Here is a 24,347-nt window from a genome sequence, read left to right as displayed (position 1 = left end):
GGAAGAAATTACATTTTTGTCTATTTATAGATGATATGATCTATCTATAGAAAACCCTAAAAATTACACACACAGACACATACACCATTAGAAGTAATATAAAAACTCAGCAAAGTCACAGGATAAAAATCAACAAACAAAAATCAATTGCATTTCTATACACAATTAACCTTCCAAAAAGGACATTAAGAAAACAACCCCATGTACAACAGCATCACAAAGTATAAAATATTTAGAAATAAACTTAACAAAATGAACAAAAGACTTTTACACTGAAAACTACATAGTAATATAGCTAGAAGAAATGAAAAAAGAAAAAAAAAAGAAATGAAACAAGACACAAATAAAAAGATGTCCCGCATTCATAGATTGGAAGACATAATATTGTTAAAATGTCCATATTACCCAAAGCAATCTACAGATTCAGTGTAATCCTTACCAAAGTCCTAATGACATTTTTTGAAGAAATAGAAAAAACAACCCAAAATTTCATATGGAATCTCAAAGGTCTTTGAATAGCCAAAATAACCTTGAGAAAGACAAATAAAGGTGGAGACCTCACACTTTCTGGCTTTAAAACATATTACAAATACCAAAACAGTATGGTACCGGCATTAAGGCAGACATATAGACGAAAGGAACAGAATATTAAGCCCAGAAATAAACCCACACACATGGATAAATGATCCTCAACAAGGATGCCAAGATTATACAATGGAAAAAGGATAATGTCTTCACAAGCTGTGCTGGGAAAAATGGATATCCATAGGGGGGGAAAAAAGAACCTTATACCATACACAAAAATCAACTATAAAAAGATTAAAGACTTAAAACATAAGACCTGAAACTATAAAACTCTCACAAGAAAATATAGGGGAAAAGCTTGATGACATTAGTCTTGGCAATCAATGATTTCTTGGACAGGATACCAAAAGCACAAGCGACAAAAGCAAAAATAGACAAATTGGGACTTCATCGGATTCCAATTCACATGAAAAAGAAAACAATACAGTGTTAAGGCAAACTATAGGGTGGGAGAAAATATTTGCAAACCATACATCTGATAAGGGTTTAATATTCAAAATACATAAGGAACTCCTGCTAAATAGCAGAAAAGCAAACAAATAAACCAATTTAAAAATGGGCAACAGACTTGAATAGATGTTTCTCCAAAGAAGACATACAAATGGACAACAGGTGGATGAAATGATGTTCAACATCACTAATCACCAGGGAAGTACAAATCAAAACCACGATATCACCTTATACCTGTTAAGACGGTCATTACCAAAAAAAAAAAAAAAAAAAAAACCCACAAAAAGGATGTGGAGAAATTAGAACCCTTGTGCACTGTTGGTAGGAATATAAAATGAAGGACAGTATCAAGGGAGCCCAGGCGGCTCAGCGGTTTAGCGCCTCCTTCAGCCCAGGGCGTGATCCTGGAGACCCAGGATCGAATCCCACGTCAGGCTCCCTGCATGGAGCCTGCTTCCCCCTCTGCCTGTGTCTCTGCTCCTCTCTCTCTCCCTCTCTGTCGATCATGAATAAATAAATAAAATCTTTTTTTTTTAATCTTAAAAAAAAAAAAGAAAGTATCAAGTTTCCTCAAAAAAATTTTTAAATAGAACTACCACGTATATGATCTAGCAATCCCACTTCAGGAATTTTATCAAAAAAAAAAAAAATTGAAAACAGGATCTCAAAGAGATTATCTATACTCTTATCTTCCTTTCAGCGTTATTCACAATAGCCAAATGTGGAAATGACCCAAATGTTCATCCTTTGATGAATGGGTGAAGAAAATGTGGTATAGGTACATACCAGCCTTTAAAAAGGGAGGAAATTCTGGCACAGGTTACAACATGGATGCACCTTAAGAGCATTATGGTAAGTGAAATAAGCCAGGCACAAAAACACAAATATTATATGATTCTACTTACATGAGGTATCTACAGTAGTCAAATGCATAAAGGCAGAAAGGAGCATGTGGGGCTGGGGGGGAAGGGGTGTGGCTGTTCCGCAGGTATAGACTTTTAGTCAGACAAGATGAAAGAGTTCTAGAAATCTGTTGTAAAACAGATTTAGTTGGCATATAGATTTAGTTGGCATATAGTTCGCATATAGTTGGCAACATGTACTGTACACTTAAAAATTTGCTGAGGGTAAAAAAGATTGTTAAAAATTTGTTATTTTTTATCACAATTTTTAAAAACTGCAAAAATAATTAAAGTAAAAAAACTGCAAGACTCTAATCAATTCAGAAACTCTTTATTTGAATGACTGTGCAGTCAGACCTTGTTAGTGTTGTAGGAAATAGAGAAGATAAAAACCCAATTCATAATGAGTTTATACTTATAACTCATTGATTGCTCCCAAAATATATGAGGTTTATTGTTTAGAAGCATTTTTCAAATTCATGACTTAACTTATCAAAACAACCCTGGGAAGTATATATCATCATTTCTATTTCATAACCGAGATTGCTTAGGTTTAGAGTCACTGCCTACAAGCTGCCCAACTGGTAAGAGACAGAACTAGGATTTTTTTTACAACAGCTTTATTAAGATACAATTCACACACATAAAATTCATCTTTTTTTAAAAAAAAAAAATAACAATTCGGTGGTGTTTAGTACAATCAGAGTTGTGCAGCCAGCACATTCTCAGAATGTTCTTATCATCCCCAAAATAAACCCGGTACCTATTAGCAGTCACTCTTCATTCCCCCCACGCCCACCCCCAAGCCCCTGACAGCTACTCATCTACTTTTTTTTTTTTTTAATTTTCTGGGTCTGGACATTTAAAGTTCATCCACAATATAGCATATATCAGTACTCCATTTCATTTGGTGGCTGAAGAATATTTCATTGTGAAGCAGCCCACATTTCGTTTATCCATTCATCAGTCAAGGGACATCTGGTTTATTTCTATTTTTTGGCTACTATGAATACTAAGTTTTTATATAAGTTTTTGTGTGATCATTTTTCTCAAGTATATACCTAAGTTGGGAAAGAACCAGAATTTGAGCCTGATCTAATACAACATGAATAACTGAGATTAATCTAATGACATCAGAGGCAATGAGCTGTAAGGGCCAGAGCACTGACCTGGGGGCTGGGCACCCAGAATGCTGGGCGCTGCTCTGTCACTCACTAGCTGTGTGCAAAGCCCCTCCGGACATTCAGCCATTCGAGCAGAATCATCTCTGAGGTCATTTCCCACTCTAAAATAATTCTGTCGTGGCTGACAGCCAATTGAATTTTTTTTCAAAAGCAGATATTATGTTACCACTGGGATTTTTTTTTTAAGATTTTATTTATTTATTTGACAAACAGAAAGAATGAGCGGGGGGAGGGGCAGAGGGAGAGGAAGAAGCAGGGTCCCCGTTGAGCAGGGAGCCCTATGCTGGGCTTGATCCTAGGACCCTGGGATCATGACCTGAGCCAAGAGCAGACACTTAACCAACTGAGCCACCCAGGCACCCCTGCCACTGGGATTTTTGACAAAACTTCCAAGTTGACAGAGAGTAAAACTGCATGAGTGAAACTCCATGATATGAAAACTCAAAACCTGCTGGAATAAAGCCCATGAGAAAGGCGAATTTGTCTCCCTGCAGCCGGCCTTCACGTTTCCCCTGGTGGATAATGAGGGCTCAACCAATGCAATCATTCACGCTTGGAAAAGAGCCAACCTACAGAGAGCAAGCAAGCCCGGGGCTCTACTGGGGACAGGGCACGCTCAGTGCTGTCATTTGCTAAATCCGCACATTCCTGAGGACACAAAAACACACAGTGGAGCAGCAGGCCAGGCCAGCTGGCTCTCTCTGGAGGGCATTTTACTGTCACTGCCCTTGGGCTGGAGTTGCCACAAAGCACTTTCCCTTGGAAGCAGGCAGACCATGTTTCAATGGGACGTACCAGGAGGCTCAGAGGCAGGGAATCGGCAGCACTGTTTCTTGACCCATCCTATCCTATGGTCTTCGGAAGGACTCCAGCCAAAATAACTCTTCATATGGACTGAGACATCATGTAAATATTTACGTTAGCTGGGTTTATTCAACAAGAAAGAAAAAGAGAAGAAATAAAGCCCACTTTAGAGGAATACTATTCTGATCTCTACAAAACATTTTGCCTCATCTGTTTTCCACCGGTAGCTTTGCAAAATTTCGAGCAGTGATACTGGTTTCTTCAGAGTTTTTGCTTCTTACAAAAAGGAAAGTAATTTTCATAAACCAGATAAAGAAATCAATTTTATGACTTTTTAAGTGACCCTTCAACTTCAGGAAACACACCTCGCAAAAATATCTCTTACCTTAAATAAAGCAGAACTCTTCCACGGGAGGCACTCAGCAACTGTGAGTTTAATACAACTAAACAGAATTCTGTATGGTGCCCAAGAGAAGCCCAAACCTTTGTCCCTGTTTAAAAGGCAGGACTCGGATGCTCCTAGAATAAGGGGCTAAGACTCTGGCTCGCCGTGGTCAAGGGCAGGTGTGTTTCCCACTCTTCTCTTCTGCCTCCCTCTTGCTGCCCTTCTTATCAACCAACCCTTTTCACACACATTTCATTTCTCTCTGACCTATTTTGCCCCTTCCTTTCATATGACCTCAAAGTCTCTCCCCTACCCCACCCCCGTCAGTTTTCCCAAAATCAGCAACTAGAATCGATTCCATCTAAGGCTTTCCCTTCCCTCCCCTCCCTCCTAACTCACCCCGTCCTTCAGCTGGGAAAGAAGGCCACATCCTTTCCAGAACCTCCATCTATCCAAGGCCCCCTCGGGGTCTCAGGGAGGGATGCAAAAGCTCAGGGCTGAGAAGTCAAGAATGTGCCTGCCTCTGTCATCTCCAACTTCACCCCACCTCCTTCAAGACATTGGAACCAAGAGTATTCAAGCCGCAGCACCTATTAACCTCAGGATTTCTTCTGCACTGCAAATGGGGCAGGATCTCAATATGTGTCTGTGCCTCCCCGAGGGGCCCTAAGTCCTACCATTTCCAGAGCCCCGTCACAGGCAACATCTCATTTACATTGATGACAATCCAGAGTAGACCACGGCACCCAGGCATCTTCTCTGAGGTCCAGGATCCATTTAGAGCAGAGCTGGGAATCCAGGATCCCGGGCACAACATCCCCAGCTGCCTTCCTCTGGAGGAAAGTGCCTCTGGTTGGATTCCATGGCTTTTTCCTCTGCTGTGGGTTGCATCCCACCCCCACGTGCTCTAATGCTTGGGTCTGTTTTCAGCCTATCTGGATTATCCTGCTAACTGCTGGAAGACAATGCCAGATAAAATTCAGAGACAGGGCAAGACACCAAGGCTGAATGAGGCACAGGTAGAAAAGAAAAATGTACTAGGGTGGAAGCTGCTAGAAATCAATCTCTGAGGTTTGAAGGTTTCTAAGGGAGTGTTTGCCTCTCCTTAAACTATTAGACATCCTGTTGAGCTGCTCACTTTTGAAGTAGCATCAGAGTACGCTGAACTCAAGCACAAATTAAAAGTAAGTGCACGTGCCTCCTCACCCTGGGAATAACAAGGATACACGTAGACAATGGTCCTCAACCTTATACCTCAATACATGTGACAGATGGCATTCAGGGCCTGGCACATTCTGTTGGATGTACCCAGAGTTTAACAGCCCCAAAAATATTGAGGGAAGCCCTGAAATAATTATCCCCACCTTTCTAAATGTTGGATCAGGAAAGGTAGGCCACGGGCCATAGCAAACACGAGAAAGTCTGCCCTTACACACAATCCCTGGACCCCACCTTTTTCTTTCACTGAAGAAATCATCCTGGAATTTTTCCAAGAATATCATGGAATATATGCATTCATTCTAAATTGTTTTAAAAAGTAAACCTTTCAAAAAATAGCAACACCTTAAATATTATTAGAACTATTGCAAACTAGTTGCAACAAGCCTTATGAAAAAGCAGCACGAGTATGGGATAATTTTCTCACCAAAAAGAATTGGGGATAAAAATTATCAAGTTGTTGCAGGAAAAACTCATATATTTTTTGAGAGTCAGAGTATAAAACTTTTCCAGAAAGACTCTGTCTCACTCGTTAGGGTACTTTCCACATTGCCCTCGAATGTCTGACATCACCACGCAATTCAGTACATTTTGGACTAAATACTTTTAAATAGTCTTTTTCAGTTTCCCATAAAGGAAATCTCTATACTGCCCTCCTCAGTTCAAAGAATCACCCCATTTCAGAGTTAGGCAGGAATTGGAGGTATTCTGCTCAATCAACCACCCCAACAAACATTTATGAAATACTCGCCATGTGTTCTTCGTACGCTAAGGGCCGTGTGTGCATTTAATCCCCACAACCCCATTAGGTAATAATATTTTGGAGAAGAGGAAAATGAGGCTCTGAGAGGTGACGCTACTTGCCTAACATCACCCAGCCAGAAAGAGGCAGGTCTGATCCCATATCATCCACCACCCCAGAAGTCCCAGGAGATCTGATTACTTGCTGGTGTTGGGGTCCTAATTTTCATTTCTGAACACTTCCCATCTCTCTACTTTTCACTGAAGGAGAGTCCCTGGAGGCAGGAGCTCTCTAAGCCTGAAAGATGCAATTCCTACCTGAAAAGAGCCTACTTCTCCACAGAGCCCACCACACCTCCCTGCTGCCTGGATACCAGGCTGCGGGAAAGACAAACTCTGAGACCGTTTTCTCCGTGATTGCTCAAGAACAACAGCTCAGTAAAAATTTGGGTCAATTCTGAGACCGGCTTTCATAACTCAGCCTGTCCTCACTTCTGTCCCTTTTCAACTGCATCCCCACCCTTAGCGATGAACAATTTTTCAGACTTGCTGCCCAATAAATTCCCTCAGATGCCACCCCCTCTTCCAGTACTAGGGCCATCTTGGTAGACTGTTGAATTCTCCAAACTTCATGCAACTCCCCGACTTGTCCTTCCATGCCACCCCCACCCCCACTCTACTCTCGAGGGTCTCCTCCTGCTGTTCTTTGCAGATTTCCTTTGCTTTTCTTCAGAAACCAGTCAAATAAAGTGTAAAAACGAAGCTCTACCTTTTCCTGCAGATTATCAAAATCAAATTAGATGCATTTGGTTGGCGAATCAGCATTCCTGTTCCATCTGCAGCTGAAGACCGTCCCCACCTGGGGAGAACACCACCCTCTCGGATGGTCCCTAGGACCTGGCTTCTTTGTAGCTGCCAGATGCTGGGGGAGGACGGACGGTGAAGGGGTGTTCAGCTCAGGGAAGCATCACAGGCACCTAGCAGTAACCTCCTGCTATTTGCTCCGCCCGACTGTCACTGTCAGGCTGGCTCCGACTCGAGCCTCATGAACACATCTGGACCCTCAGCAACGCCCAAGCCTTATGCAAAGGGCTGGATTTAGTCCTTTTATGTCTGTGCCTTTTTTGCTCCACAACAATGCTGCATAATCTAGAGAAAGAATGTCTTCATGCCAGTATCTGTGTAGTTTCATTGGCTGTCCCCCAAAGAAGGAATTCTCGGACTCTCCCAGGACTGGACTCCCCAACTGCAACACTGGGGCCAGACCGGGGCTCTATGTGCAAAGCCTCCCTGTGGTTCTTGTTTGCTTGGGGGTCTGCAATCTAGTTCCCCTCCTTTGCTATTCTGGGATGTACGTCCCAGAAACAAAGCCAAAGTCAGGGACAGCCCTGTGTGCAGAAGGCATCCATTCAAGGTTTGCTATGCGAGGGTTTAATATATCCTTCCTATAGAACTTCTCCCTTTAAAGGGGCAACCAAGCTTTTGAAACAGAAAGGAACCCTAAGACAACACAAAACTCTATGTGAAGTGAAAACCCTTACAGCTTGCACCCTCACCTTAGGTCACAGATGTGCCCGCTGCGTGGAGTGCCGGCACTATTACCACAGATGTTCCGCAGCCAGTCCTATTTAATCACAAACATGTGTGGTATTTAGTTCAGCTATGTGACAGGAAATGCCATTTGTAAAATACTAAACCACAGCACAACCTATCCATGCCTTCCAATATTATCTGTGTCGGTTCCAGCTCAGCTCCCCAACCCTGCGCCACCCCCATGGATTTAACCTCCACTTCTCCAGGATGAATTTGGGTCCTGGCTATTTTTTTTGTGAACTTCTTGTAAATCATCTGCTTGTTTCCTAAATTTAGAGCGTTAGTATAAACAGATACCAACCCAAACTGACTTGTCCCAGGAGATGGTCTTTATACAAACAAAGAAAAGATCCGGGGCTGGGTGGGCCATTCTAATTTCAGAACGTCACTCTTCTCACCATGGCACTGCTAGCAAGTAGGCACACCATGTTCATGTCCATGTCACAGATATGATAGAAATCTGCTGAGCAGAGGTCTCTGAGCCTGTTTCTTCATCTGCAAAATGGTGATACTTGCCTCATTGATAAATGTTCTTAAGGATTTTATTTACTTATTCATGAGAGACACCGAGAGAGGGAGAGACACAGGCAGAGGGAGAAGCGGGCTCCCTGTGGGGAGTCCGACGCAGGACTCGATCCCAGGACCCCGAGATCATGACCTGAGCTAAAGGCAGACGCTCAGCCACTGAGCCCCCCAGATGCCCCAGCTCATAGATAAATTGCCACATAATGGGTACTCGGTGTATACACTCTCTTTCCCTCCTTTGTATTCCCTTGTCTCCCAATCCTGTCTTTCCTTTCTCTTGCCAGGAAGAAAGATAATTGCTCAGACTCTGCAGTTTGCTTTAGCATCAGGTTAACTTGCTACAAATCTGTTTCTAAAACTGGGTGTCCGTTCTGTCTGCCACATGACCGTGCCTCTATCTACCCTGCTCTCCAGACGTGATCTGTTCCTATCTTGGTCCCTCGAACCTAAATCCCTGCTCAGGGGTTGGTTCTCCTTGAAGACGGCACCTCCCAAAGTGGAGAGAAGTTAACAGGCATGGGGAAAAAGATCCATGGTCAAAGGTGTTTGACAAATTCGGATTAAACAAGGGTTTAACCAGGTCTCCTCACAGCACTCCCTTCCGGAGCCTATAGGATGCTAACGTTCTCATGGGCTCCAGGAGGGGGTAACATGCACCTCTCCTCAAAGATCCACATGGATGGTTTGCCTCAGAACATTCTGGAACATGCTCTTCCACAATAAAATGCCTGGAACTAGAAAATACACAGTCTACCTATATAATTCTGAATACCTTGGCCTTTTCATTCTGTTGCCACTGTCAGTGCTCTGGCTGTGAGGATTAGCTCTGGACCCACCGCAGCTTCCCTGGCTTAGCAGAGTCTCAGCTTTGTTCTCAGGATGAGCAGCAGCCACAGGTTCTTCCCTGGGGACACCAGTGGTCCTTACAGGAGGACAGACTCGCTGTGCTTACCGAGACAGACAGAAGACCAAAGGTCTTCCAGATAGACCATGACTGGAGTGAACTCTTACTTTTGAGCTCAGCAAGCATGTGAAAGTTTTGTTCCCCAGGTCATCCTCTGGCTTTGAGGGCAGCATCTGGCAGCTCCCTTCACTGACTGTCAGCAATAAGCCTCCCTTCCCCAGGACCAGGGCTCTCCTGGCCAAGGCAGGGGGCCCTTAGACCCTCCCATGGGAACCAGGCTCTGCAATGTTGTGAGATGCCCAGAGCACACTCAGCCTGGGGCCATGGAACCGCAGCCTGTCTCTCCGCAACCCCACAAAGCCCCAGCACCTGTTCATCTTCCCTTCACAGGGCTCCTAGACACTCCTCAGTCTCCTACTACAGAAGGTCAGAGAGGGAACCATGAGGGGCCATGGGGCTGCGGTCAGCGCTCATCTGCCACTTTGGTGAGTGCTGCTGAACTCCTGGGCTATTCTCTTAGGGAAGAGTGAGCACCGAGCACACTCCATAGCCAAGTCTTGTCCATGGTGTGAAGGAAGGAAACTACCTCAATCAAGGTCCCCCTGGTGTGGACACAGGGCTGGGACTTACGGTCTCAACCAGCCACCTGCCTGCTCTAAACATCTGCTCTCTGCCCTAAGGACCTGCCGGTGGCAAGATGGGGACCTCCTGAGTGAGAGTTAAGAGGAGCCCCTCTAACTTAAGAGGAGTCCTTCATGGGCTCCTACCCTTTAGTCACAGCAAAGGCTCAACCCACAAAGGCAGAGGAGCACAGAAGTCTAGCGTACAGGCTCTGGTGCCGGGTCACCTGGCCTCTCATCTCCCTTCCTCTGCTTGTTATCCCTGAGGCATGTTACTTAGCATCCTCAGTGTCCTCATCTATAAAGTGAAAATGAATAACACCTACTTAATGAATGCTAAGTTAGTAAGTAAAATGCTACTTCACAGGCCCTCAAAAAATGGTAGCCCAGTGCTCACAACAGAGGGGTTCTTGAGTCAACGCTGACCATTGCCAGCAGCCCCAGGCCAAGAGCAGGCTGTGCCAGGCCTGCAGGGGACACCAGTGAGGACCCCGGGATCCCTGTCCAGCCCCGAATGCTCTCCCATTCTCTGGCAAGAAAAGAGTACGGAGCAAGGCCAGCGTGGACTGAACTCAGCTGTGAAATAAAAAGCGCTACTGATGCAAGTGGGCATGGCACCTGGAGATGTCCAAAGCAATGGGGGAAAAGACTGCTCAAAAATGACGCAATCCGGGATCCCTGGGTGGCGCAGCGGTTTGGCGCCTGCCTTTGGCCCAGGGCGCGATCCTGGAGACCCGGGATCGAATCCCACATCGGGCTCCCGGTGCATGGAGCCTGCTTCTCCTTCTGCCTGTGTCTCTGCCTCTCTCTCTCTCTGTGTGACTATCATAAATTAAAAAAAAAAAAAAAATGACGCAATCCTTCTCTACATGGGGCTGGCCTCTGTAAGGTGAAAACCTGGGGCCACACTCATCACCCACACCCAAGGCTCCATATGGCTCTTCCCGGTGGTTCTCCATTTAGAAAAGTAGAGCTACAGGAGAAACATGAAGAAGTCAGTTCTGAGGTACACCCCATTGGAAATATCTAGCAAGGCGCTAGAAACACAAGACAGTATTTGGAGAGAAAATCAGAAGCAAAGGGAATCTCGATGTTGGAGCCTACAAGGCAGAGGCTGGGCACAGCCGTCCTCATCTTGGCCACCTCCCTCCCCACCTCCTGGCTTTCTGCAGCTCCCAGGTGGACGGGTTCCTGGCAGGCCTAGTAATCACCCCCCTCTTTGAACCCTATCTACATTCTGGTCTCAGGAGCACTAAAGGGCCCCAGGGCTTCCCACTCTCCAAAAAATCCAGCCTGCCCCCGGCCAGGGGAAGGAGGCAGACCTGCGAGCCTTGGTGCGGGGGAGGGCCAGCAAACAAGGCCTGCTTTCAGGGCTGCCTTCTGGTATTTATATTCCCGTGGGCTCTCCAGTGGGAAGAGCAAGGCGCTCAAGAGTAGGAAATGAGAAAGGGCAATTCTCTCCTCAGGGGCCCCCAGGGCTGGGCGGGGGTTCAGGGCACTGTGGTTACTGGATAGTGGCTCTCAGATTTGGATTCTGAATTCTCAAAGGAAACCATGAAAAAGATGTGGGATAGAGCATGCAGCAGGGGGCCTGGTTCAGATCACACATCATAAACATGCAAATCTCCTCCTTCCCATCTTCTCTGCAGGCCCAGGCGCCCCCCTCCCCGCCTAAGGATAACCAGAAAAGCCCTGGAAGTTTAAAGATCTCTCTCTGGACTTAAATATTTGGGGACTGGGGGGGAGCCAATATCAACCACTCTGCTATGAAAATTGGTCAAGTAATTTATCTTAATTACCATGTAATTACTTTTAGTGTTTTCAGAAGAAGTTGTAGGTAAATGGCCCAGAAAGGATATTTAAGGCTTTTTAGAATGGGAGTCCCTCCCACACATTAATCATGCTGCCTTCAGACTGGAATGATCTGACAAGGTAAGGACGACCATCAGCTGCTGGGAGGACCCAGGACCTTGATCCTTGGATTCTGGGCTCTGGGGTCCTTCTGCCTCGTGTTCTGGTAAAAATTCACGTACCCCACCCCACCTCCGTGCATTCACTCAGCAAACAGTTGCAGGGTTTTCTAAGTGCTGGGCCCTGGGTGAAACATCAGGCAGGCAACAGAAACCAGTAAGACCTGATCTGTGTGGTGGGGAAAGAAGGGTTTGGAAGTTAGAGAGATTGCATGTGAATCATGGGACAGCCACTGACCAGTTGTGCGACAAGGGGCAGGTTATGTTAATTCCCGAGCTTCAGTTTCCTCCGGTGTGAAAAAGAGGATAATGAGGGACGCCTGGGTGGCTCAGTGGTTGAGCCTCTGGCTTCCACTCAGGTCGTGATCCTGGGGTCCTGGAATTGAGTCCTGCATTGGGCTCCCTGAGGGGAGCCTGCTTCTCCTTCTGCCTGTGTCTCTGCCTCCCTCTGTGTATCTCTCATGAATAAATAAATAAAATATATTTTTTTAAAAGGATAATGACACCTAACTTTTAGTGTTTGCTCTGGGCCGACCTGAGCCCTCCCCCAAATTCTGCCTAATGCACAGTACTGCAGAATGTGACTGCAGTTAGACGTAGGGCCTCTAGAGAGTGGATTCTGTGAAAATGAGGCTGTTAGGGTAGGCCCTGAGCCAGTCTGACCGCTGCAAGACAGGACACTGAGACACCAGACAGGCAGACACACAGAGAAAGGCCACATAAGGATACAGCCAAGGAGAGAGGCCTCAGAAGAAACCAAACTTGCCAACACCTTGATCTTGGATTTCCAGCCTCCAGAACTCTGAGAAACACATTTCTGTTGCTAAGCCCCAGAAACCATGTTTTCTTGTCATGGCAGCCAGAACACACTGAGACAGGCTTCTAGTGACACTAAGTCAAGTCACACCTGTAAGATGGCAGGTGCATAAATAGAGGGCATAAAGGGCGAATACACAGGCTAGAACCACTGACTTACAGAGAACCTTGTCACTAGATTCCTACTCCTAAGGTGCTTATAAACTGGTAGGAAAGACAAAATGTGCTCACCCTCCTGAGCTTAAAAGCACACTGGGACTTTGGGAGGGGACAGCCCTGGCTCAGGGGCAGGGAGGCTCCCTGGGGAGGGGACATCTGCTGGGGCAGAGACATGAGGCAGCAGATGATACGGCAGTGACCATACCCTCTGCCCAGGCTCCTATGCATTTGGCTCATGTGCCAATTGACACCAGCATAAGATAGAGTCCTCCCCACTAAATGGACAAGAAACCCAGTTATGCACAGGCTGATTGTTACTATGGCAGGTCTCCCCTCTGGCTGTCCAAACTGGGCCACAAGCCAGAGATGACATCAGCCTGTGATCCGGGCTGTGTGAGAGCCTCAGATCAAATGCATTTTGGTTTATCCATGACCCATCCTGGGCTGTTGCTGACCACCAAGCTCACCTGGAAATGTCCACATCACTGTGAATACACAGGCAGGAACCACTGACTTACAGAGAACCAAAGCACGTTTGCTCAAGCCTAGCCACTCCCGGGAATTCTCTGAAGGTACATGTGTACACATAAGTAACAACCCAAGCAATTCTAAGACTTTAAGAATCACTTATGAAAGTCCTGTTTATAAACCAACTACAGAAGATCAACATTTACTTGGGCTCTTAGTCTCAAATGCAGACATCACATGCAAAAATAATATTTGTGTCTCTCTGTCTGCAGGGAGCGTGTACAAAATATTTGTGAACTTTATTGCATTTCAGAGGCCACTAAAAGCTTTAACAAAGAATTTTGCACTTACAGCAAAGTCTGATTAGAAACATGTAAGTAGGTGTGAATGAATAGGTTTGTCCACTGATATTCTCAGTGACAGGCATTAGATTTAAACTTAACAGATCATGGAGTGCCTGGCTGGCTCAGTCAGAGTCATGAGTTCAAGCCCTATGTTGGGTGTAGAGATTACTTAAATAAAAAATTAAAAAAAAAAAACACTAAAAAAAAAATACTTATTATCTCTACATATCAGCCTGGGTGCTTGAGCCAGTAGTAGACTGGACTCCTTTGTCTCAACTCTGAGTCTCCATTGAAATGAGTAGCTCCCAGTGTCCTCACAGAGCACCCAGGTGCCTCTGCATATCACTGCCCAGTGAGGCCCACAAGGTGCTGACAGGTCAGCCCAGCACAAGGGGTTCACCCAGCTCTAAGATGTGGGCAGGCCTCCACTGGACACCCCCAGGGCCTCTCTTGCCATACCCATCTCTCCACCAGACCCCGACTACTGCTCCCAGCAAGAAATGTCCCTCTGCGCGAGTTCCCTACAGCTGTTTGCCCAGCCTGGAAGACAGGAGGTCAGTGCTCGGGAAGTGCTGTTCCAGTTCTGCTTTATTCTGGCTCTATAAGTTAAAACAAGTCATTGCTAGCAAGTCGTTTCCCAAAGTCCTAATAGTTTATGAAGATCTAAAATCTAACAATCTATGAAGATGAACTGTCCTTAAAAAAAGAGGTGTGCAGAGAAGTATGTGCCTCCCTGAAGACCCCGTCCTATCCAAAGTCTTCAGGATTCCTGCAACCATGCTTCAGGATAGAAATTCTCTAAAGATGGCCACAACGATATCTCCCATCTAATGCTCTTCTGAAATGTGACAGAGCAGGGAAGCTCTATTTCCCCTTCCCTTGAATCTTGGTGGGCCTGTCATTGTTCAGACTACCACAGGGTGGTTGAAGTAACACTGACTATTCTGGCCACAGGCCTGAAGTGACAAAGAAGCTGCCTTTGCTGTTTTGTGGCACCCTGAGCCACCACCTAAGAAGCCCAGGCCATGCAGGGGAACCATACTGAGATTCCATCATGAACATCTGGACACGTGAGCTTTCACTGATTCCAGCCTCAGTCGCCATCTGACTACAATTGCATGAGAAACCCCAAGCAAGAAGGATGTAAGTGGTGGGCAAGCCAACAGCGCACACCCAGAGCATGTGCTGAGCGGGGGGGAGGGCATGGGGGGACGAGCCCTGCCGGTCCAGCTGCAGGAAGCCCCCCAAATCTGTTTACTACCTGCCTCTGAGACCTCAGGAGAGGAGCCTACAAGGAATTTGAAACCATAAGGGAACGTTGGATTGTCCCACCCAGTCCTCCCCTTGCTCACCTTCAGTCCAGACAGCCTTGGTGCCATCACCCCGGCTCACCTCTCCGGGGAATGGGGCATCGCAGGCAGGGAAGATGTGGTACGGTTCCCTGTGACATCTCTAGCTGTGACTGAGAGCCAGGAGCCTCAACCACCCGACGACGACGAGGGGTCAGAGGCCTGGTTTTTGTTGCTGGAAGCCCAGGTCCAACTTCCTGTGTGGCCTGGGCTGGGGTGTGCTGTGCCCAGACTGTGGCCTCTTTGGGGGAATTTTTTTTTCTTTAACGGAAAAGACCAGCCAAATCCATTCAGAACATGTTAAATAAAACAGTTTTCCAAAATGCTTAAAAAAAAAAAAGAGGAAAGAAACCCCAAGCAAGAACCACCCAGCTGAGCCCAGTCAACCCAAAGAACCAGGAGAGATGATATTAAGTTGTGATTTTAACCCTCTACGTTTTTTGTGTGGTACAATATACATTAACATAAAAGCTACCCTTTTAACCACTCTAAAGAGCACAGTATTAAGTACGATCACATTGTTACACAACCATCACTACCATCCATCTCCAGAACTTTTAATGTTCCCAAACCAAAACTCTGTACCCATTACATCCTAACTCTGCACACCTGTCCCGACCCCTAGCAGCTACCACTCTACTTTCTGTCTCTGAATCTGATGACTCTAAGGCCCTTGTATAAGGGGAAGCATGCATTATTTGTCCTTTTGTGACTGGTTTATGTCACTTAGCATAATGTGTTCAAGGTGCATCCATGTTGAAATATATGCCAGAATTGCCTTTCTTTTTAAGGCTAAAAAATGCTCCATTGTACATGTATACCACAGTCTGTTTATCTACTCTCTCATCAATGGATGAGTTTTAGCGTGGTTGTTCTACAGCAATAAATATGTGGAGCAGTGGGCAACGCAGCCCTGGCACAGAAGAGCAAGGCTCCTAAGGCAGACTTCGAGAGCTGGGAAGAAAGCTCTGGCAGAAACACAGAGCACCAGGGCACTCACCCCCAGAGTAGGTGACTGGCCAGGAATCCAGGCTGGAGTTCCCAAGAGCACCCATCACAGAAGGCTGGGTGTCTGCTGGGGTTTCTGTTCTAGGCTGGCACAACCCCCAGAGAGGGACTGGCAGGATCCTATTCATGCCTGGGTGCCCTGCCCTGGCACAGGCTGAGAGGCCCAATAAACATTTGGTGAGTGAGTGAAAAATGTCCCTGAAACTGAAGCCACGTTCTGGGCCATGCCAGAGTTTCTTACGGGCTCCCTGTAGGGCAAGAACGGTGCCAAAGAAAGTGCAGAACAGCTGCTTCTGGCTGAAAGGGAAGGGAGAGGTAGCAGCAACAGGAAAAAAATCCACAGCCAGGCCCAGGGTTCCTGCGAAGTGCAGGATCTCCACTGAAGCACCACATTGACCCAGGCCCCTGACGGGACCTTGGGAAGGGTATGGGGCTGAGCCAACAGGACAAGGTTATCTCAGAGATCAGCCCTGCTGGGCTCGTCGCACTCAGTTCCCAGGGCTCAGGGCAGTAGAGCCTCGTGTGCCCATTACAGGAGCAGGAGGGGCTAGAGGGGCTCAGGCCTTGGCCCTAGCACAGGCTGTGGGCACTGGGAGGATGAGCTGAGTCACAGATTTGAGCCCTGGAAGCTTTAGGACAGCGACCTTCCTTCACTACAGAAGCCAGGCTGGCTGTACCATGACCCCTGTTCTCTCACCCATAACCACTTTGCCAAGGAAACCCACCGTTCTCTTGATGCTGGACTGCTCCGCTGGGCCACGAAACTAGGGCACCCGACACAGGTCAGGACGCAGCAGAGCACAGACGTGAATCCCGACTCTAAGAGGATTTGTTTCTGGTTGACTTAAAGAGCGAATAACAACCATCCAAATGCCCGTTTGGGATTTATACAAAAAGGGCTCTCATTATGTTTCAACTCTGCATTTAGGTTTACCAGCCTTTAAAAATAAAGCAAAAACCGGAGTATTAATTACAAAGGTGTTTTTCTCTATTTCTCTTCAAAGCATACACCTTGAAGGTTAGAAACTGCTTAGCATGTGGAAAGTAGTTATAAGCACCAATAAAAGAGTTCAAGAAACATGAATTTTGAACTTGGCTTAGCTTCTAAGTAATTGTGGGGCTGTAAGTAAACTAATTACCCTCTTTGGGTCGCAGTTTCATAATGATAAATGAAGGCAAATACTTTGTACTTCCACGGTTTGGTTATGCACATTAATGAGGATACAGATATATAGAGATAGATAAATATACACTCATGTATAGGAAGTCCTCATAAGAAAAACTAAACTAGGGACGCCTGGGTGGCTCAGTGGTTTAGCACCGCCTTCAGCCCACAGCGTGATCCTGGAGACCCGGGATCGAGTCCCACGTCAGGCTCCCTGCATGGAGCCTGTTTCTTCCTCTGCCTGTGTCTCTGCCTCTCTCTCTCTCTCTCTGTGTGTGTCTCTCATGAATAAATAAAATTTTTAAAAAATTTAAAAAAGAAAAACTAAACTATAAATATGTTAGAGATTTTCTTATGTTCAGTAGGTACTTACTGGTACCCGCTGGATAAATGGCCAATAACCCCAAGATTGTAACAAGACTCACATTTGGTGAGAGCACTTCCTCTCCGCTCCGCAGAATCCCCACTGGCATATGTACCAGATCTTAGAAGGCCATCTCTGCAGGAACCGGAGCCCACCTCACCCACATCTCAACAACCAACTCTCCACGCTTGCATGCTTCCTTCCCATCCGGCCTATATTCCAGCCTGCTGGAGCTAGCCAGATTTCCAGGGTCAGAGTCTGCCCCACTGCCCCTACCCTAGCCCCCTGGCCCAGCTCCCATCTCCAATCATGGCATGAGGCTATTCCTTGGGCCAACCTCCAAACCCAGAACCTAGGGCTGCACTCTAGGTCTCCACTGCCTTTCACACCAGAGGGAAACAACTCATTTCCTTTCCCTAGTTTTCATGGAGCACAGCCACATGGAAAATTTGTGGACCAGGAGCCAGTGTCTGCCCAGGGCCTCCTCCACCCACCTCAGGCCTGGACTCCACCCAAGACCCTCCCCTGCAAAATGAGGCTCGCATGAGCTCTTCCATCTCAAAGGGCTTTGGGGAGCATCATAGAAGGAAGGTGAAGGACTCAGGGGCAGCCTGGGTGGCTCAGTGGTCTAGCGCCACCTTCAGCCCAGGGCCTGATCCTGGACCCCCGGGATAGAGTCCTGCATCAGGCTCCCTGCATAGAGCCTGCTTCTCCCTCTGCCTGTGTCCCTGCCTCTGTCTCTCATGAACAAATAAATAAAATCTATAAATAGGGATCCCTGGGTGGCGCAGTGGTTTGGCGCCTGCCTTTGGCCCAGGGCTTGATCCTGGAGACCCGGGATCGAATCCCACATCGGGCTCCTGGTGCATGGAGCCTGCTTCTCCCTCTGCCTGTGTCTCTGCCTCTCTCTCTCTCTCTGTGACTATCATAAATAAATAAAGATTAAAAAAATGTTTAAAAAAAAATCTATAAATAAATAAATTAATTAATTAATTAATTAATTGAAGGACTCAGAAGTTTCTTCAAAAAATATGAAGCACTCTGTAAATTCTTTTGCTCTTTACTTTGTATACTTCAGTGTGATCTCCAACTAGATCTCTAGAGGACTGGGACTGTTCCCCGAGTAAACTCTTTTGGTACAATGACCACACACAGAGCAAAGCTTGATGCTCTCTGCAACTCTAGTGCCATGAGCAAATGCAGCATGAGCTCCAGGCCACGGGCTGGGCCGGAAGTCAGGAAACCAGGTTCCGGCCTCTTTGGCCCTGCCAGTAAAATTAAGCGCATTACTTAACCTCACTGGGCATTTTTCTTCAGATGCACAATGGAACTGACAGGCCACCCGCATTCCTATTCACCAGGATGCCAAGAAGGCAAAGAATTTGCAAAGAAAAACACTGCACAAGTTGAAATGCTGTATTCAGCGGGCATGGAGGGTTGAGAGAGAAGAGATGGGAAAGAAACATGGAACAAATAATAGAGCAAGAAGACATTTGGGGTGAAATGTGAGGCACTTGAGGAGGCCCAGACGGAATGCCATGGAAGTTCCTAGTACAGAAGAGATGCCCCAAACCTAAGAGTCAGTGTCTGGATTAGAAGATCCACCACAGAGACATGTGAAATTCAACTCAGCAGAGAAAAGTGGATAGAAAGAAACGAAGTCCATCTATCACCTGGGGCAGCATGAGAACTACCAGAAGCCACAGCTCACTGCTGCTTGCTTTCACAGCTCAGCTCAGAGTGAGGAGAGATATGAGGTATTAATAGGCCACTTCCTACAAAAATTGTATAATGTCCTCAGAAAGGCACCAGCCAGGCCACATCCTGGCACATGATGTCCAATCCACAGTGCTCCACTTTAAGGGGGACATTCAAAGACTGAATAAAGAATTCCCAAAGCCCGGTCACCAGGACAGTAGGGTGTGCTGAGACCACATCACAGAAGGATGGGCAATGAAATCTGAGAGTGTATCCCCAAACAAGACTTGGGGAGGACATAAGCAGCAAAGGCTCTCTGAGAATCAGAAAAATACTTTTTTTTTTTTTTTTTTTTATGATAGTCACAGAGAGAGAGAGAGAGAGAGAGAGAGAGGCAGAGACATAGGCAGAGGGAGAAGCAGGCTCCATGCACCGGGAACCTGATGTGGGATTCGATCCTGGGTCTCCAGGATCGCGCCCTGGGCCAAAGGCAGGCTGCGCCACCCAGGGATCCCCAGAAAAATACTTTGAACATCATCTGGTCCAACCTTCACAAGTGAGGAACCTCTAACACAACATCTCTGCTGAGGAATTATCCAGCTGCTGCGTGAACTCTTTCAGTTATGGAGACTGTATCACTTTATAAGCCAGTTCATCTCATTTGGACAGGATTAAACTCTTCTCCCTCCTATTAACCCCAAATTAACTTCCTCCTGGCTTCCAACTATGCTCTGCAGGGACACAGGCTACGTCTAAACACTTATTCACCTACCTGTTCTTCGGACAACTGGAGACAGCTCATGTCGATGACCTGCACTGGGTCTCCCCACAGACTTGCCCAGGAAGGGTATGCATCTTCAGCACACCCCTGAAAGCATGCTCTCAAACCCTCTTCATTGCTTTGTGCCTGGTGACTTCTAGCCAGCTTTGACCTCAGACTGCTGTGGGATGCTGACTGCTGCCCCTGCCTTGCTCAGAGCATCTCATCCTGGCCATAACCCCTACCTGTGTTTGCTTTCCAACTAGGTCTTGGCCTCTTCCTACCCCTTTGGGCAAACTCTGGTCCCAGATGGTCCTGGTTCTGCTGCTCTGCCCAGTGCTAAGGGCTTGTCATAAACAATATTCCACAATGAGACCAAAAAATAAGATTCCTGAATTCATGCCACTTCACAGAAAGCAGCTGGTCGTTTGACTTTCAGCCTTTTATAGAAGACTGAAACTAGAATGTTCGGTAGGCATTAAATATATTTTCTAACACCTCATTTGACAGATGGGGAAACAGAGGTTCAAAGGGCAAAAGGATTCACTCAGGTAACACAGCCAGGAAGAGGAATTCTAATCTTTGATTGTTTAGTCCCACATTCTTTCTACTGCAGTCAAGAGGAAGTGAAGTTATCTTGTGGCTCTCAGTACATTTTGGGGTAAATTTTTTGTAGTTTGTGGATATGTGCATTCATTCTTTCTTTGACTCAACAGACATTCACTAAGCACCTACTATGTGCTTTGTAAATATTCTCAGTGAGATTTGAAGTAAGCTTCCCATTGGGATTGGGTGTGTAGGGATTTAATTCATTCTTTCATGCATATACACATTCATTCAACAATGATGGCTGAGCATCAACACAGTCTTTTACCCCAGCGCACCCTCTGTCTAGCACAGACAATTCCCAAATGTTGTGTTAATGCAGGGTACTGTGGGGACCCAGAGCCAGATGCTTAGTTAAGATCGGGGAGAGCGATGGTAGTAAGTGCACGTAATGGGTGCATATATGTCCACACAGTGGACGGATGAAGCCACCAGTCCTGATAGTTGGAAAAGGCCTCAGAAAGACCAGGCTTCTAAGTTGAATCCTGAAGGCTGATATGAATTGATTAGGTGGAGCAGACTGGAGAGGTGAGTGTGTGCGCACAGACAGGGGAGCAGAGGAGAAACTGATTCTGCAAGAAGATGGGCCCAGCTGGTGCCAGGACTTACCTCAGGGCTGCTGTCAAAGAGGCAGATAGAGAAGTCAGGTGCAGAAGTCCTTCTGTATCATGCCAAGGAGTTTCGTTTTATCCTAAAGGCCATAGGATGTGGTGAATGAATTTAGAGAAAGGAAACAGGATTAGATCAGAATTAAAAAAAAAAAAAAAAAAAGAATTTTAGAAAAGCTTTGACAGTGAAGGATGGACTGGAAGGTGGTGATGCTGGAGGCAGGGAACCAGATAGGAGGCGAGAGTCGGAATGCAAGAAAGAAACCAGGGTTGAACCTCATATAGCTCCTGCCTGCACACACTTGGTTGTTGTTGTTGTTTTAAGATTTTACTTATTTATTCAGACAAAGAGAGAGAGGAGCAAAGACACAGGCAGAGAGAGAAACAGGCTCCATGCAGGGAGCCCAATGTGGGACTCAATCCCAGGACCCTAGGATCACGCCCTGGGCCGAAGGCAGGTGCTAAACCACTGAGCCACCCAGGAGTCCCCTCACACTGATTTTAAATTCTGAAATACAAGAGGCGAGAAGAGATGTGCTCATGTACATCTCTCATGGCCCGGGGGCAAGTTCCCAGAGCTTTGCAGAACTACATCATCTTCACCATCTCCACTGTGACCTGGTGGCAACAGGAACGTGATGTCAGCTGTTACACGGCATGACCAGTCGCGATGTGCAGGAGCTTCAAACAGAGCAGGTGCTCAGTAAGTGGTGGCTGCATGCATGACCGACAAATACATCAAAAGGGTGTGAGTGGAGAATTGCTAAACACGGTAAGATCAGGGGCTCAGAAGTACAGAGAAGTCAAGTCCAAGCAAGTCAACAAGTCAAAAACAAGACGAACGGAAAAGTTCTAAGAGGGAAGTTGTTTAAAAAACACAACAATAAAAAACTGTTTTCCCAAGAATGGAAGGCAAAGAGCTCACAAACTAGGACACCCATAAAGGAGCCAGCACCAGTCTCAGGTGGTGCGATTCCAACGTCTCCTGTCTCTGGAGGCAGAGAGCCGTCGGGCCTGCCCATGCAGTGCTCTCCTGGGAATCCGGGAAGGCGCCCCCTCCGGGGGACGGGCAGGAGGCAGGCCACAAGGGCTGGTGTTGACAGCGCGGTGCCCGCCAGCGGCTGGCTAACGCCCACTGCGCCAGCGAACGGGCACGTGTGAGCAGTTCAGTAGAACATCTGGAGGAGAGGGGACTGTGTGGGTGGGAAGCAGGCAGATCCTGACAAGCAGAGGGCGGCTGAAAGCTGGGTAACCCGCATCACGTGTGCCAGGATGCCATTCCCACCGGGAGTTCATAGTCAAAGAATGATAAAGAGGATGAGATCGAAAGCCTGAAATAACCAGTTCTTCCTTTATGGGGGAAAAAAGCTCACCCAGGCAAGTCTGAACCTCCCTGGAACTAGCAGATTCTGACATTATCACCCAGTTCCCAGGAACGCCTGATCACTTTTTTTACCCTCCAGGTAATTTTCTGAAAATCAGGGGCACCTGGTAAGTAGCCACTATGGTACTTACACTGACCCCAACCAGGCACCTTCCACTGAAGCCATGACTGGCAGCCTCCACAGGGATTTTCACAAAATTTATGAGGTTCTGCTTCAAGCTACAAACAAGCAACAAGCCTGGAGCTGCAGTAGGGGAGGTTCTCAGTTGTAAAGACGTGAGAGTCGGGGATCCCCGGGTGGCTCAGTGGTTCAGCGCCTACCTTGGGCCCAGGGCATGATCCTGGAGTCCTGGGATCGAGTTCCACGTTGGGCTCCCGGCAGGGAGCCTGCTTCTCCCTCTGCCTGTGTCTCTGCCTCTCTCTCTCTGTGTCTCTCATGAATAAATAAATAAAATCTTTAAAATAAAATAAAGACGTGAGAGTAACATTATGGTGGTATTAATGCTAAACTGAGGCCAACAAAAGTAAGGTTTGTAGCATCCAGATTGGCCCTGAGTACTAGTAACCGTGAGCTAGCGAAAAACACTTCCCAAGGGATGAACAGAGGCCGGTGTGACAGTCTTGCCTGAATTTCTGGGCCATGGGTGTTTTAAATTAGATTCTCAATGTTGCTTCCATCAAACTCTTGGCTTAGCTCTGCAATGGAAAAGTTATATTTGTGCTCCAGATATTTATATGGAGGCACATCCCCCATAACTCCAATTATGTTTTGTTTTCATGATGCTCTTTTCATGTACGTAAGAACAGTCATAGCTATCATCATTCTTTCTGATAAGACGTTTGCAAAAAACTTCTGGGCCAAGTACAGACTCCACCGGGCCCAGAGAAATGATGTTGTAAAATAGGCAGATTTTGGTCTCGTGAAACTGTCGGTTTCACAAGAAGAAGAAGAACAACTTCGAAGAAGTTGAAGAAGAAGAACTTCGGTTCTTCTGCTCTTCTGCTCCGCTATGGCTGCCTCTTCTTCGTCAATTCCCCATGGCCAACGACCCTATCCCTCCAGGGAAAACTTAGTTCTCAGAAGTTTGTTATTCACTTCTTTTATACTCGTGGGGTCTTTGCATTTAAAATGTTATCTTCAATAAGGAAATGAAGAGTTTTTATCTTCAGAAGGACAGGAACACCAATAAAGTAAAGAGAGATACTTGTGGTTAAGAGGGGCATGGTTCTTAAGTAACAACATGGTTACTCAACAGTAAGATCCATCAACAGGCTGGGAGGGCACCTAAGAGCTGTTGCTACGGAAGCAAAATCAAAATGGTGATTCAAAGTATTAAAGACATTCATCCATGAGAAATCTGCACTGATTACCAAGAAAACAGAAGTTATTAGGAGGTATACCCATGGTCTCTCCCAAGACGTCTTTCTGATTAGTCTGAAGAACAATCTTGATTTGAAACAGAGCAAGGGAGGGGACGTGACAGGAGACCACCACCTGGGAGCTTCAATATATGTCAACCTCTTGGTCCCCATTATTTCCTGTTTTCTCGTTGAATCTTCGGAACTTTTTTTTTTTTTTAAGATTTTATTTATTTATTCAGGAGAGACATAGAGAGAGAGTTAGAGACATAGAGAAAGAGGGAAAGGCAGGCTCCCTGCAGGGAGCCCGATGGGGAACTCAATCCCTGGACACGGGAATCACAACCTGAGCCAAAGGCAGACACTCAACCACTAAGC

General features: G+C 46.5%; 1 protein-coding gene across 5 annotated transcripts in view; it reads right to left on the bottom strand.

Annotated features, from left to right (window-relative positions):
* Positions 1-24,347, bottom strand: part of STON1 (stonin 1) — a 50,052-nt gene that overhangs the window by 17,778 nt on the left and 7,927 nt on the right. Inside the window, exons 1-2 of one of the 5 annotated variants that reach the window (XM_041756461.1) lie at positions 7,039-7,819; positions 3,917-4,044 (exon numbers count right to left, since the gene is read on the bottom strand). The exons of 1 other annotated variant lie outside the window; for it this stretch is intronic. In XM_041756461.1, coding sequence (XP_041612395.1) covers positions 3,917-4,010 — 94 coding nt within the window. In that variant the 5' untranslated portion in view covers positions 4,011-4,044; positions 7,039-7,819. Of the gene's footprint in view, positions 1-3,916; positions 4,045-7,038; positions 7,820-21,227; positions 21,310-24,347 lie in introns of those variants that run through there. 3 more of the 5 variants (XM_041756462.1, XM_041756464.1, XM_041756465.1) reach the window with 3 other exon arrangements.

Source organism: Vulpes lagopus, chromosome 5 (assembly GCF_018345385.1).
Source record: "Vulpes lagopus strain Blue_001 chromosome 5, ASM1834538v1, whole genome shotgun sequence".
NCBI classification, from domain to species: Eukaryota; Metazoa; Chordata; class Mammalia; order Carnivora; family Canidae; genus Vulpes; species Vulpes lagopus.
This window is presented reverse-complemented; position numbering and strand designations above follow the sequence as displayed.